Below are 14734 nucleotides of genomic sequence, written 5' to 3'. Positions count from 1 at the left end.
AGTACAACGAAATCCAGCTCGCACAAAGGCGTCGGTATTGTTTTAGGTAAAAAAAAACAAGTCCAGCGTTTAATGCAAATTTGCGAGGTTGTTGTTTTCTTACATTGGAGGAACAAAAGACAGATTAGCAGCACACAAATGATCCTGTTTGCAGAGTTAATGTGAGTGACAACAGCAACACATTCCAATAGAAACCTTTGGCCACATCCCTACCACCTTCGCTTCATAACCCTTAAAGAGTCTACAAACTGATGTTTCATTATTGTGGATCTCATAAGCTTTGGCACACAACATCATGTTTTATTCACTGTTTGCAGACTGTTGTAAAGCTGATATCTACTATAGAATTTCAGTGCACGGCAGCAATCCCGAGGGCGTTTCTCTCCATATTACTTGCTCCTTTGCACTGTCATTATCACACCAGAAAACACATCATACAAACAAGCTTCTGCTGCCACAACTCGACAAGAGTTTCTTCTTTGCTGGAAACATTTAGTTTGCATGTTTGAACCACACACTGAGAATCATTTTATTTTGTATTTCCAGAATGATTAGCAGGTGTGGCTCGTAACAGTCACAGCAGTCTCATTGTGAGATAGGTGTAGTGATTCTTCTGACACTTCCAGAATTTAGCCTGATGCAACAGGTTATGATGTTGCTATGTTGTTATGATGTTGCATCAAATACAATATCCTAATTGTGATTATCCAGTAACCAGTATCGTTACCAGTAATGTAATGGTGCTTGAGCCACTTGCTAAAATTATTCCATAAATAATGCAAAGTCATGCATCACTGTGTCGTAAAACCTGCTCCTTTTATGTCGATGATGTGCTTTTGTACATGCAGATAAAGAAGATGAGGTGCAAAGCTACTTAAGATAAACTTTTTTTTGTTCCATGTCTTTGCCAATGAGGAGCTTATCTCAAGGGCAATAACACACACACACACACACACACACACACACACACACACACACACACACACACACACGCAAGCAGTTCTGGTGTGGACCACACTACAGTATTGTAAAAAAAATCCCTCTTTGTTTTAAGCCTTAGTCAGCAATGTAGTTTACTTCCACCCACAGTAGTTGGATGCAGCTATAGCAGGACAGCGCGGACAAACCGCCCATTAAATAAGCCACAGATGAAATATGAAGCATCTTCATCGTATCTGGATCTCCTGAATCTATCTTGTTAACAAGAGCCTCAGATGATGTATGAGGTAAATTTTATCTAACCAGGATGCAGCAGCCAGAATGCCTATATAATTATCAACTGTGAGATAAATTACAAGGTGACCTTGTCTTGCGTGGGTGTAGCCTCCTGATTCACTGTGTTGTGAGGCTCCAGTAAACTATGAGGCACATTTCATCTTATCACTTTCCGTCATACTGAATTGTTGTATCTTTAGCAGCATACAGTATAGGAGTCATAAGGTGATGGAGATAGTTTTACATCCATTTTAAACAAATTTGAATCAAATTTGAAGCACGTTTAGAGTACCTCGTAATACCGTTTCTGTAAGATGTTTTTCTCGTGCCACACCTACCGCTCAAAGTCGCCGAAATTAAAACAAAACTTTCCTATTTAAATAATGGAAGTAGCTCTCTTCCTTCAGATTGATGAAAATGCCAGAGAAGACTTCAATCTGACATCTGATGGGGAATTCAACGCTGTGAAGTCGCTGGTGTTGGGCAGAGTGCACGGTAAGTGAGGAGCCTGTAAAAATAGAGAAGAAGCCCTTTTACTTAAAGAACACTCAGACTCACACTCATTTGAATAACAGCTCTGGGGTGTTTGGCCTCATTTCACACTCAGCTTTGGGAAACTTAAAGAAATAAATGTAGCTTTAGCTGTTCTCAGCAAGCCTGATTATTCAGATTATCTGGAAAAAAAAGAGACTGAGGCAAAATGGAAAAATGTCTTTAATCATGACTTTAACCCTGAACTTCGTGTATAGCTGCTGCAGGAACTGATGTTCAGACATTTCTGGTATCTTTCGTTTAAAAAAGATGCCATAGTTCAGAAGCCAAAAATGATATCAACTTTAATGTATGATGTCCTGAAAATGACACATGTTTGATAGCACTGTCCATTTTCTCTATAAAACACAGGTGATTATGGGTAGCTAAAACTAAAAAGTAGGTATAAAAAACATTTCAGTTAACTTAAATAAAAATAGAAACAAGATTTTAGAAAAAATAAAGCTAACGATACAATATTGTTGATTAAACATTGTTTAATTGTTGGGGTTTCCATGTATTACTTTAGTGTCTTTACAGTGTAAGCTCTTGTAACTTGGCGCTTTTTAATAAAACCAATTTGAATTGAACATAAAACTACACAGCAAATATGTTTAATTTTAATGCTCATCAATTGTGGGAAAATATGTTATTACAACAAGCTAAAGGAAACATCATTGCGTATGTGTTTTAAGCCTGAAATATGATGAGTGTATGCATGACTTACTTGGCTTCACCAGTTGTTGCACTTGTGTTTTTAGCATCTCTATTAATATTATCAGTATTGTTTCGGTAATTAATGGAAGCTTGGAAGCTAGTTCAAACAGACAACTTGAGCTTTAAGAAGCTTCACTCTCAACTCGAGACAACTCGATCAGTCTTCATGAAACTTTGCGTAAACATTGCGTGAGGGCCAACGTCTTTGAAAGTTGACTGTTCTACGAGCACAAAGAGACATTCATAGTGTGGGGGTTTACTAATTCAATTAAATTATATTTTAAAAAAGTCTATATTACTTTTTTTGAGATGCAGTAGTTTGTAAAAACAAATAAACGTAAGAACTCATCCCCATCGCCAGTTCATAGTGAAAACATGAAGAACGACTTCGGCTCAGTAAATAGGAAACACAGAAAATCAAAATCTCAGTCTAAGATGATGCAGGTGTTGTTGTAGGAGGTTGACAAATTCCCTCAGCAAATAACAGCTGGGGAGTTCGAACGTCATGCCTTTTGCAGTAACGTATCCGGGATTACAGATTTTGCAATTAGTGACCCTTATTTTATTGAAACCCTAACTTTACAGTATTATTTTTTTCTTGTGTTGTGAATTTGCCCTGTACAGTCTCTTATTTCTTGTATTTTTATTCTTTACTGTTGTGTGAATTTTCTTGCTCCATTTCTCTCTCGCGTTGCTGTTGGAACAGGTGAATTTCCCTAGTGAGGGACAATAAAGGATGTTTATATTTCTATCAAATACTATGCAAATGAAACAAAACACAACGATGGTGCATTTATGCAAAACATGGTACTGCTAAACAATCTTTTTGTTAATATTCACAAATTGGTACTTATTGCATTTTAATTATGGATATGATCTGTTTGGTCCCAGTATAAGGATGTGCTGGTGAGAAGGATTCATAAATATTAGGTTAATGGAGAATATGGGATTCAGTTTTTGTGTTTTTTGTGTTTTTGCCATTAATCTGAATTGCATTACACTTCCATTATTTTTTCCATCCCATTTCTATTAATGAGGCTAGGATAAATATTCAGAACATTTCTCTGTATAATGCAGTGTATGCATAAAGCAATACAGTATTGCAAACCTTAAAACATATGGTTTGGTCAACACAGTATAATCTGTAAACAGCATAAATCTTCATAGATGGTATAACCACTTATAGTAAAATGCATGTTATTATCGCAGTATGTGCAATTTAGACATGTAGATATTTAAAAATTACATAACAACTAAAATAAATACAAATGTTTTCCTTTTTCTATCATACAAAAATAGATACTTATTCTGGCAAATGGGGTTCCGTCGAGGGTTTACCGTGATTGGTGGGTGAGGTTAAATCAGAACTGTGTTTGCTTTAATGCACAAGTGCAGATTTGACACCTGGGGAAAAGTACTCACTCTCTGGGAGGTGTAAACCACATCTTCATTGATCTCCAATGCATACTCTTGAACTGGGACCTGTAACAGTGCTGGGGTGAGGGAGAAATGGGCTCTGTCATGACTTATTCATGCTCTCCTTGAGCAGTACCATCAAAGACAGGCTGAGATATAAGCTGTTAATAACACGAGGTGCTGAGAGGCTGCAGGCTGTGGTCACAGCTTTCTGATAAGACTCGGAGTCACAGCAGCGCACTGGTGGTTTAAAACGTAACACTCTGCAATTAATAGTGAAACATGAGTCAGCCGAATGAAATGCCTTTCATCCGGGGCATCCATCAGGACGTGCTATGTAATGAACATAAGATAATGTACAATTTTGCACCATGTAAGAACTGAAAAACTGTGGCAAAATCTTTAACAGTTTAAAAGAACAACAATTAACGAAATAATGGAAATCCACATGTAATAGAAGCCGTGCACTCATGCTGTCTTATTACACAACTAATACAAATCCCCTCAGGATCCTTTTCTTTATGCAGTAAATCTGCTCAGTGTTCCACTGTGGGTTTTAACCCTGTCATGTCAGCATGTGACCGGTCCTCTCCTCTGTCAAACCAGCAGAGGCTGGGAGTCAGATCAGGATCTGAAGAGCAGCAGGAAAGTGGATTTTCTGTCACTCCCCTCGAACCCTGTCATCCATCAGCCTAACTAATGGACCCGGAAGGAATACACAGAAACAAAGTGGGGGTAGAGAGAGTGGCTGTAGTGTATCAGCCGAGAGGAGCTTACAGGCTGCGCCAGTGTCTCCTGCTGCTCTCATCAGCATGCAGATGTGTGCTGCTTAAACCACAGTCACCTCTCAGTCATCTGAACAGATAGTGATGCAGCTGTTTCCAGCAGTAATGTGGGCTTTCACAGCTGCTGTTTACACCGCTGTGAAGGAGCAGAGGTGAATGATGGAGAGTTTGAAGTCAATAAAATGAACAGAAAGAGCTGGAGAGTGCACGTGTCAAACGGAGTGATGGATGCAGACTTTAAAGCTGACCAGCTGAACGGTTTGTGTTGTATTGACAGTGTGTGTGAGGTTGTGTGTGTCCTTATTACTGTCAATGAGCTGCCACTATTGTCCCACTCTGATAACGTGGGAATGTGAAGCAGGATCAATGTACCTGTCAGTGTTTGTCGTGCTTTTTGTCGTGTCAGATCACCCTATTGGTTGACAGAGCAAGCTTCTGAAAGGTTAAAAGTTCAGTTATCTGAAGTGATTAACTAAACTGTCCTATGGAAACCATAAGGTTTATATTTTTAAAGCTGTTGTTGAAATGATGACACACATGGCTTCTTTTAATGTAAAGCATTTCGTTTACATTTTAAATTTACATTTAAAGTTAGTCCTAAAACCAAGTTAACAAGTTCAGTCTGATAATAAGACAAAACAGCAAAGTCTGGTCGCTGTGGCATGCCAGTAAATTGTAAAACTATAGATTAAACTTACAAGGTGAAGCTAACTTACGGCTGACAATAGATACACATTTCTTAGTGATACAATGCTTCTCACTAAACTCTTGCCAAAAAAAGCAAAGACATGCACGTCTCAAATACTCGAAGCAATGAGTTACAGACGTGGACAAAATTGTTGATACCCTTCAGTCAATAAAGGAAAAACTCACAATGCTCACAGAAATAACTTTCATCTGACAAAAGTCTTAATAAATAAAAATTCTATGAATGTTAACCAATGAAAGTCAGACATTGTTTTTCAACCATGCTTCAACGTAATTATTTAAAAAATGGAACAGGCCTGGACAAAAATGATGGTACCCCTAGAAGAGAATCAAAATAATGTGACCAAAGGGACGCGTTAATCCAAGGTGTGTCCACTAATTAGCATCCCTGGTGTCTACAATCTTGTAATCAGTGAGTGGGCCTATGTATATGACTCCAGGTAGTCACTGTGTTGTTTGGTGACATGGTGTGTGCCACACTCAACATGGACCAGAGGAAGCAAAGGAAGAGTTGTCTCAGGAGATGAGAAAGAAAATCATAGATAATCATGTTAAAGGTAAAGGCTATAAGACCATCTCCAAGCAGCTAGATGTTCCTGTGATTACAGTTGCACATGTTATTCAGAAATTTAAGATCCATGGGACTGTAGCCAACCTCCCTGGACGTGGCTGCAGGAGGAAAATTGATGACAAATCAAAGAGACGGATAATCCGAATGGTAACAAAAGAGCCCAGAAAGACTTCTAAAGAGATCCAAGGTGAACTTCATGCTCAAAGAACGTTAGTGTCAGATCGCACCATCCGTCGTTGTTTCAGCCAAAGTGGACTACATGGGAGACGACCAAGGAGGACACCATTTTTGAAAACAAATCATAAAACAGCCAGACTGGAATAAGCCAAACTACATGTTGACAAGCCACAAAGCTTCTGGGTGAATGTCCCGTGGACAGATGAGACAAAAATGGAACTTTTTTGCCAAGGCACATCAGCTCTAAAAAAATGAAGCATATCAATATCCTACTGTGAAACATGGAGGAGACTCTGTTATGTTCTGGGGCTGCGTTGCTGCATCTGGCACAGGGTGTCTTGAATCTGTGCGGGGTACAAGGAAATCTCAAGACTATCAAGGAATTCTAGAGAGAAATGTGCTGGCCAGTGTCAGAAAGCTTGGTCTCAGTCGCAGGTCATGGGTCTTGCAACAGGACAATGACCCAAAACACACAGCGAAAACACCCAAGAATGGCTAAGAGGAAAACATTGGACTATTTTAAAGTGGCCTTCTATGAGATGAGCCCTGACCTCAATCCTATTGAGCATCTTTGGAAAAGCCGCCCTTCAAACCGGAAACACCTGGAGCAGTTTGGTCATGAAGAGTGGGCCAAAATACCTGCTGAGAGGTGCAGAAGTCTCATTGACAGTTACAGGAATCGTTTAATTGCAGTGATTGCCTCAAAAGGTTGTGCAACAAAATATTAAGTTGTGGGTACCATCATTTTTGTCCAGGCCTTTTTCATGCATTTATTTTTTAAATAATTACATTGAAGCATGGTTGAAGGCAATGTCTGAATTTCATTGGTTAACATTTATAGAATTTTTATTTATTATTACTTTTGTCAGATGTAAGTTATTTCTGTGAGCATTGTGAGTTTTTCTTTTATTGACTGAAGGTTCACTGAGCGATCCTTCTCCTTGCACAAGGCTTGCTGGTTGATTTGTAAAGTTACACTTTCAAATCATTATAAAATCAACAAAAGGGCAAAACTATCAAAAGTGGATTATATGGTTGTCACAAAAAAAGACTTTTTGGTATTTTTTATTTCAAGAGTCTGATATTTTCTTATTCCCAGAATCTGATGACCTGGATCCAGACCTGGCCAAGTTGGCGTCCCTCGGTTTTACTGGTTGTCTGTCTGTGGTTCACTTTAACACCATGAGTCCTCTGAAAGCAGCTCTTCTCCACTCAGACACCAGCCCTGTCATCATCACTGGACCTTTAGTCCAATCTAACTGTGGCTCTGCAGCTTCAACCAATCCCTATGCAGCTGAGAACACACACCACCTGTCAGGTAAGAAAGGAGGAGCCTCATTTGCATCATCTGTGAAGAAGCTGTTTTGTGGTAATTAAATTGCTCACAAATTATTAGAGTCTTAAACATCAAAAGACTTGCTCTATTCCATAACTGTATATATATGCATAATTTCTAAGGGATGGTCGTGTAAACTGTTTGGTACACAGAAATCCTCCAGCCAGAATTTATCATTCCAGCTCAGGGTTATTTCTCTGGGTCCAATCAAGCTGGCATATAGCCCGCTGTGTGCTTTGCAGTTTGGAGAAGACGTGATGTGCAGAGGGTGGGATGGGAGGTCAATAGAGGCTCAACAGTGAATTCTTGCCTCACGCCATGGCTGGAAAGTTGTTTCATAAAAAGCGAAAGCCCAATTTTCTTGCACTGGAAACATCAGCCTTGCTGTATGAGCCCTTGAATCACCCAGGGTGCTGTACTTTTGCTCACTGCAGATGGGAGTTCTATTAATATTCCTAGAAAAATATATTAAACACGCCCCAAAAAAACATTCAGAGGATACCTCTGCCCTTTCATTTTAAATGTAACTGCTGTTCTCGCTGGCCTAAACGCCTAATAATTTCCAACCCTTTTAACGTGATGATAATTGTGCAATAGCAGGTTAGAACGCGTGTGTGTGTGTGTGTGTGTGTTTGTGTGTGTGTCTTATTGATGGGAGCTGCTTTTTGTGAGCTGCATTATGGTGTCATTAAATTTGTACACCTTGTTGGGACGACAAATGACAATGTGCTTGATAACGTAATTAATTAGACCCACACAGGGGAGTTACAAAGAGTTCCTCCGGTCTTGTTTTCATCCAGTTTTATATTCCTTAAACAGTCGTCTAACTTGCTGCTGTAGTATTTGCTTTGTATCTGTTTTTATGAGCGTTATTGTTTCTCTAAATAGCCCTCCTTGTCCATTTCTTTTCAGTTTATTTCCTCTTATTGCCTCTCATTCATCTACCTTACCTCGCTTTTCTATTAAAGCTCTCTGTATCTCTTCTTTTAATTCACGTTGCCCTTGGTTTTTCATCCTTACTGTGTCTATTTACCTCGTTTTTCCCTCTTTATCTCATCCTTTCTCTTTCTCTGCTGTAGATCAGTCTGGTTCAGCAGGTTCGGGTCAACCTTTGATCAATGCCATTAGGACGGACTCGGCTCTTATTGGAGGTACTGTTTTTTTTTAAAACATACTTCACTATACCGTGAACCTTCTTCACCTTGTTTTGCTGCGTTTTGCTGTTGAACTTTTCTTGAACTACGTGAGACTCAATATTTCAGCGATAAGGGTTTTTTGGCAAAGGTGATATGATGAGCAAAATATTTCATTTGAACTAAATTACATCGCCCCGCTTCACTCCAGAACGATTCAAAATGAAGATTGATTCCAAAGTGTTCCCATAAAGTTGTAGCGAGACAAAAGTGAGAGATTCTGGTGTTTCAGTGTACAAAGGGCAGCTGAACTAACCAAACCTCTGCTGAAACTTTCACCCTGTTATCTTCAAAAGTTTTAAAACCAAAGTAGTAAAGCGCAAAATTGATTTCTGTTTTTGAATTCCAATTAGATGAAACTTTCTCTGAATGAAGAAATGTGTCAAACAGGAGTCCAGCTGGGTACAAATGTGTGAGATTCTGTTCAGTGTGTGCTGAAGTTAGATTAGAACAACCAGACTGCAGGGCAAGAAAGCCGACTTACCCAGGAGAGATGGGCAGACAATGTACTGTGAGACTGAGCACTGTGAGAGATTTACAAGTGAATTACAATGTGGATTCTACTCAGTTCATTGTCTAACCCAATTATAGGACTGTAGGTATTAGCTGCAGGACATCGAATTATTTCCAGCTTCCTTATGATGACAGTTCTTTATGTTTTTTTGACGAGTGATTTCCAAAGGCTAAGCGTGTTACTGTTATTGGCATACTTACAGTCAGATAAGAAAAGTAAGACTTTAATAAATAAAAATGTTAGTGTTTACCTTTTAAAGGGCTTCTTGTGTTACATCTTTGTCCCTGAGATGAGATATCCACTCTATGTCAACAAACCCAACAGCAGCTGCTCAGCACTATTTTGTACCTTCTTTAATTAACTTTTTTTTTTTTTAATAAACAGCACTGCGAGCAGGTTTTGAGCCACCTCAAATAGGTGCAGGGATTTATTGAAACGTGTGCAAACATACAAGGACTTGCAGGGTATAAGGCAGAGATAGAGTGATATTAATATTTGGTTTGACCGCCTTTTACTCTGAAACACAGCCTCTGATCTCTGTTAAGCAAGCTTTGTTGTGATTTCTGTAAGTAGTTCTCCAGGCTTGTAGTTTGTAGTGCTTTTAAACTCTATTGTGTATTATTAAGTCCGCTCCATTGATTCAAATATAAAGTTTAAGTGCAGGCTACATAACATAAAAGACCTGTCCAAACCTGAATGCCTGGATATGTCTGCCCTGCAGGTGTCATCGCTGTTGTGATCTTTGTGGTTGTGACTGGGCTGGCGATAACGGGCAGATTACTCTACCAGAGAAAAGAGACATATCGAAACCAGCAAGTGAAGGACCGGCAGGAAAACAGCCAGGATTTTGCTTTTAGCAACCAGGCTGATTCCCAGAGCGTCCCCTGTGAAAACCCAAAGGAGTATATCATTTAACAAGAATTCTGAATGCCTGATGAGATGGTGGTTTTTGGAGGGGTGCAGACCGGACTGTCCGTCATCCCTCAGCACTTCAGACTGCACACTGAGCCACAACGCAGCGGCTCCACGCAATAGAGAACGTATAAAAGGAACAGTTTTGTCTTTTACTGTATATTATGTATATAGTGAATCAAACAGACTACAGTGCTGGACCTTAAAAGTGTTGACAAACTTGTTTCCACTACTATAAATATTTAAAAAAAAAAATGTATATGTGGGAAATTATGTCTACAGCAGTCTCTAGGTATTGTCACTCTGTCATATTCAAAGGCTGCAGGTATTTTGTGTTTTTATTTTTTTATGGGTTGATTTAACTTTATTTCTTTATTCCTGAGAATCAGGTTGTTTGCAGTTATTTGGCTGATGGTGCATTTTTATGAGGGTCATGAATGTTGTTTGCTTAACTGGAAGTGGAAAAGTCTGTCCCTTAATCAGGCCCTCAGGAAGACTACTTCTGTAAGTGCTGGCATTTGTTCATTTGTAATGCCTTTTTATTATGCGGGAAGTTTTGGGAGAATAACAATTTGGAGTTTCTGGAACCTTGAAGACGTCTTTAAAGGAAAACTGTGCGAGCTTGTACAATTGTACTTTGTCAGAGGAATTTAGCTAACAAACATCTATGGACTGCTTTTGTCAGCATTTCAATTATACATTTTATTGAGTGATTTCTTTCCAGCCATGCTGTGCTAGAACAGATTCTTTTGGTCCTTTTTAAGTGACATCTTAAAGTCAACAGTCTTGCTCACTTGTGAATAAGCACATATTGCATTTGTACTGTTGGTACGCTGCAGTTGTGGAAATAAGAGATTTTTATACAGTAGGGACTCATTTTCTCCTTTCTTTCCTTTTTCAGTCTCTTCTTTTCTCTTCTGAGCACACCACAACATTAAACCTTTTCTTGTAGTTTTCTAGCTTTTTATATATATTTTTCTTTTATTAAAGTTTTCTCCTCCCTGCTGCATGTTGCCTGCTGGGAGCATCATCTCCAAATGCTCTAAATGTCTCTGAATGGGGAAGTTTTTATTGCTGGCGGTAACAGTGCGGCTGTCTGTCACCTCATTCACTGCACACAGAGACGGTTAATGTGTTTGTGAAATGCTAATCTGCTCTGATCTGACAGGTGAATTGTGATTTGATGGAAAGCAGAGACAGAGGAGAATAATAAGACTGAAAGATAATCTGAGAGACTGTGTCAAGCAAACATGGTTATAATGAAAACACCACCAAGCAGAGAGGCCCAACAGCAGCTGTTTATCAACACACGCACACACACCACCGTCTCTCTGAGAGACCCAATGCACAGATGGGATTTTAATGACAAAAGTTGCTAAATCTTCAAAGTGCATAATTCATCTCTTTGCGTTGTTGTCTGTCCCATTCTTGATTCCAGAGAGTTCATTCTCTGGTGAAGAAGCACTGACTGTCCTCGCAGCAGAAGTTACTGCAGTGCAGCACTCTTTAGGTTCAACAGGTAACTTTGACATCCAGATGAGCGTGCAGACTGAACTGTGCTGGATGATACGCTGCATATGTATAAAGCAAATAAGACGTTTCTCAAGACCCAGAGAAGAACATTTTCAAAAGTTTCCTCTGCAAACACAGCATAACATTGGCACCAGTCACTAATGTGGGATTTGTGAAGTGATTTGTGGAAACCGTGTGTCACTGTGAGCGTCTCTGGTTTTGTCAAACCATTTTAACACGACGAACAAGATTACAACCATGTTACATTTGAGGCTGATCATTTTCTACACTATTATGTAGAATTTTGTTAATTTGTCATTTAAAGGATGAAGACCTGGTCACACGAGAATTAAAGGAAGCCTGTGTTTTTAGGAAATTGCATTATTGTATTATATCATATTTAGTACTGTCAGCGAGCTAACCATGCTAACGCGTTGATGCTGTGCAGCCACACGCACGGGGCGATCCGCAGTAACTCATTAACGGAGATTTGCCGCATTAATGCAGTTATGGCGTTAATGTCATTTTATCGAGATTAACGCTTACAGCACTAAGTATATTATATTATATTATATTGGGCTATACAACCACTTCAGAGTGGTACCGTTGGTGTGGGAGGCTTACATCCCACTTCCTGTTGTATATTTTCTGTTGTCATCAAGTGGACGTATTAAAGAGAACTGGATGCTGTATTAAAACATTGTGGCTCTTTCATTCACGTTCTAAATAAAGCACGGGCTAGTTATCCTGTATGCTCTGCATGCTCGCCAAATTTAAGCCCGTGAATATAGGAATATAATCTGTGACACTCCAGAGAGCATGCATACCCGAGACTCCCACATGCCACTCCTACTGACTTCCACTCGGCTCCCTCAAACCGACTAATGGACTTTAATGAAATAATCATACCGCTACTTTCAAAGCATTACTGGACTTTTGGTCTAATACTTTGATCTGTTACTGAGCTGAATGTATCAAACTCTCACGATTAAAACAAAAAAAATTAAGTTTTTGACTTTAAAAAATTGTCTAAAAAGAGTAAAAAGAACAAGTTAAAAATCAGAAATGTGCAGCAAAGCCTGTAATGTGAGCACAGCCACAAGAACTATACATTCTTAATGCTCCACTAGCTGATGAGCTACAGCTTCTTGACTGTCTTTTAGTTTAATTGTGTAATGGGCTGTTTACACTGCCTGACATTTCGTCATTAACTGAGTAAAGAACTTTCCAAAATAAAATCAGGAAGTCCTTATTGTCATCAGGTTTGTCCACTCACTAACTTAAACGTTTTAAATACATATTTAAATTCATGTATTTTAAATTTCAGGTTCCCAATTTTATTTATCTCTGGCTCTACGTTCCCTCAAATGTTGAGAAAATGTGCAAATTGGCTAATAACCTAACTTAATGTGATTGAAATAAAGCAAAAAAAAAAAATTGCTTAAATTCACTTTGCATTGGTGCCATGTTAGATCATTAACCTAGCAGGTTGTGGGGGGTTATTATTATTAATTTGATGAAACTCAAATCATGTGACCAGGTCTGAAGTTATGCAGTTTTCTTATTGTCATCAAACTCTGTGAAGTTAAAAAACAACAACAACAACAGGTAACTGATATTAATTGTGATATATATTTCTCTGTGACAAGTAATCATAACCAGTGAGACTTTACTTTGATTGACGAGTCATTTTGAACACAGTACACAGGTGCACCTATAGACAGGATAAAACATGGACATAGCTTCCAGGTCTGAAAAGCATTACTGAAGTGCCTTAAACCTACAGTTTTTTAATTGTCCAGCAGGGGGCAACACCTCTTTCAATAAAACTTACAGTTGTGTAGAAGTCTATGGGAAAACACTCCCTGGCTCCCTTGCTCTGTGTGACTTCAGTAAATATTCCCCTGATGGATTTATGGTCATTCGCCATAACGAATAACAACATTAAGCCCATTTTGTAAATTACTGCCATCCAGAGAGTTGTGAGGGACTTATCAAAGATATGCTCATTGCACACTATTTCACTGTTGGAGCTGCCCCTCCCTCATTGCATCTGGTTTCAAACGGCTTGAAATGCTCTACTCAAGGCTTCATAACAGGACTTTATTGACCAACAGGCCAAATCAGAGTGGCTACGTCCATCCTTTATACTGTCTGTGTATAAACTGTCCTGCTATGGGAAATGCTTGCTAAAGTATTTGTGTGTGAATCTACTGCTGAGCTGAGTTGCTAACATAGAAGTACGTAGCGAAGTCCCGGTAAGGTTTGCCAAAAACTACCGTGGTCTCAAATTAGTTTTTGGGAGTTTTTTTCAACAGTACTGAGGCTAGAAAAAAAGTTTGGGGAAGTGAAATTTGACCTTTTCATGAGATGTATTGACTTTAAGTTAAATATAGAGTAATTAAAGTCTTATTCTTCAGTATTTTTTTTTTTGACTGACAGTGGTGTAGTTTCTCTCTGACAATGCACTTGTTTAACGATGAAATGTTGTCAGTGTATCTGTAGTGTTAGTGAATACAGTGATGTGAGTGTGAGTGACATGCAATAGAAATATACAGCTTTCATCCATAACTCTGGTTGTTTGGTTATCAACAAAAAACGCCTGTTTGATGAAAATAAATAACAATGCTTTTTAAAAAATAAAAACTATCATGTTTTCATGCTTTACACACGAATTGCAGGAGTGTTAAACAGTAATTGTGTTTGTGAATCAATTTGTTCTTACATTTACATATCTGAAGGGTTCTGCAGGACGATGACATGTGTTTCCGCAACAAAATGAAAGAAAATTAGTTGAGGTAGGATTCTTTACAAAAAAAATGTAAACCACTGCAATCTTTTGTTTCTTTGTTAAATGAATGTGACATACAGCAAAGACTTCCCCCTCAATAACCATAACAATTTACATACATTTACATCTTTTATGTGTGTTCCTTTTAACTGGAGTGTGGGAGGATGCTCATCCTTCAGTGCTGACATTTATGATGGCTGTTAACATCCCAGAGATGAGAGAAATATGTAAAGCCGTGTGGCATCCAGGAGCAGAGGGTGACAAAGTGATTGCCTGTGAAGAGTCACTTAGCGCCTCTCTCTGTTCAAGTGCTAAGACGCCTGAGGTTATGATATGATTCAGCTGCCGCACATCAG

At 38.8% G+C, this 14734-nt stretch overlaps 1 protein-coding gene across 1 annotated transcript in view; it reads left to right on the top strand.

The window, feature by feature from the left end:
- Positions 1–14260, top strand: part of LOC113011429 (contactin-associated protein-like 4) — a 163400-nt gene extending 149140 nt beyond the window's left edge. The window contains exons 21-24 of the mRNA XM_026151015.2: positions 1623–1710; positions 7220–7438; positions 8536–8607; positions 9885–14260. Of these exons, the coding sequence (XP_026006800.2) occupies positions 1623–1710; positions 7220–7438; positions 8536–8607; positions 9885–10078 (573 nt within the window). The 3' untranslated portion in view covers positions 10079–14260. The remainder of the gene's footprint in view (positions 1–1622; positions 1711–7219; positions 7439–8535; positions 8608–9884) is intronic.
- The last annotated feature ends 474 nt before the right edge of the window (positions 14261–14734 follow it).

This window comes from Astatotilapia calliptera, chromosome 18 (genome assembly GCF_964374335.1).
Source record: "Astatotilapia calliptera chromosome 18, fAstCal68.1, whole genome shotgun sequence".
Lineage (NCBI taxonomy): Eukaryota > Metazoa > Chordata > Actinopteri > Cichliformes > Cichlidae > Astatotilapia > Astatotilapia calliptera.
The sequence above is the reverse complement of the archived record's forward strand: the minus strand, read 5'-3'. Positions and strand labels throughout refer to the sequence as shown.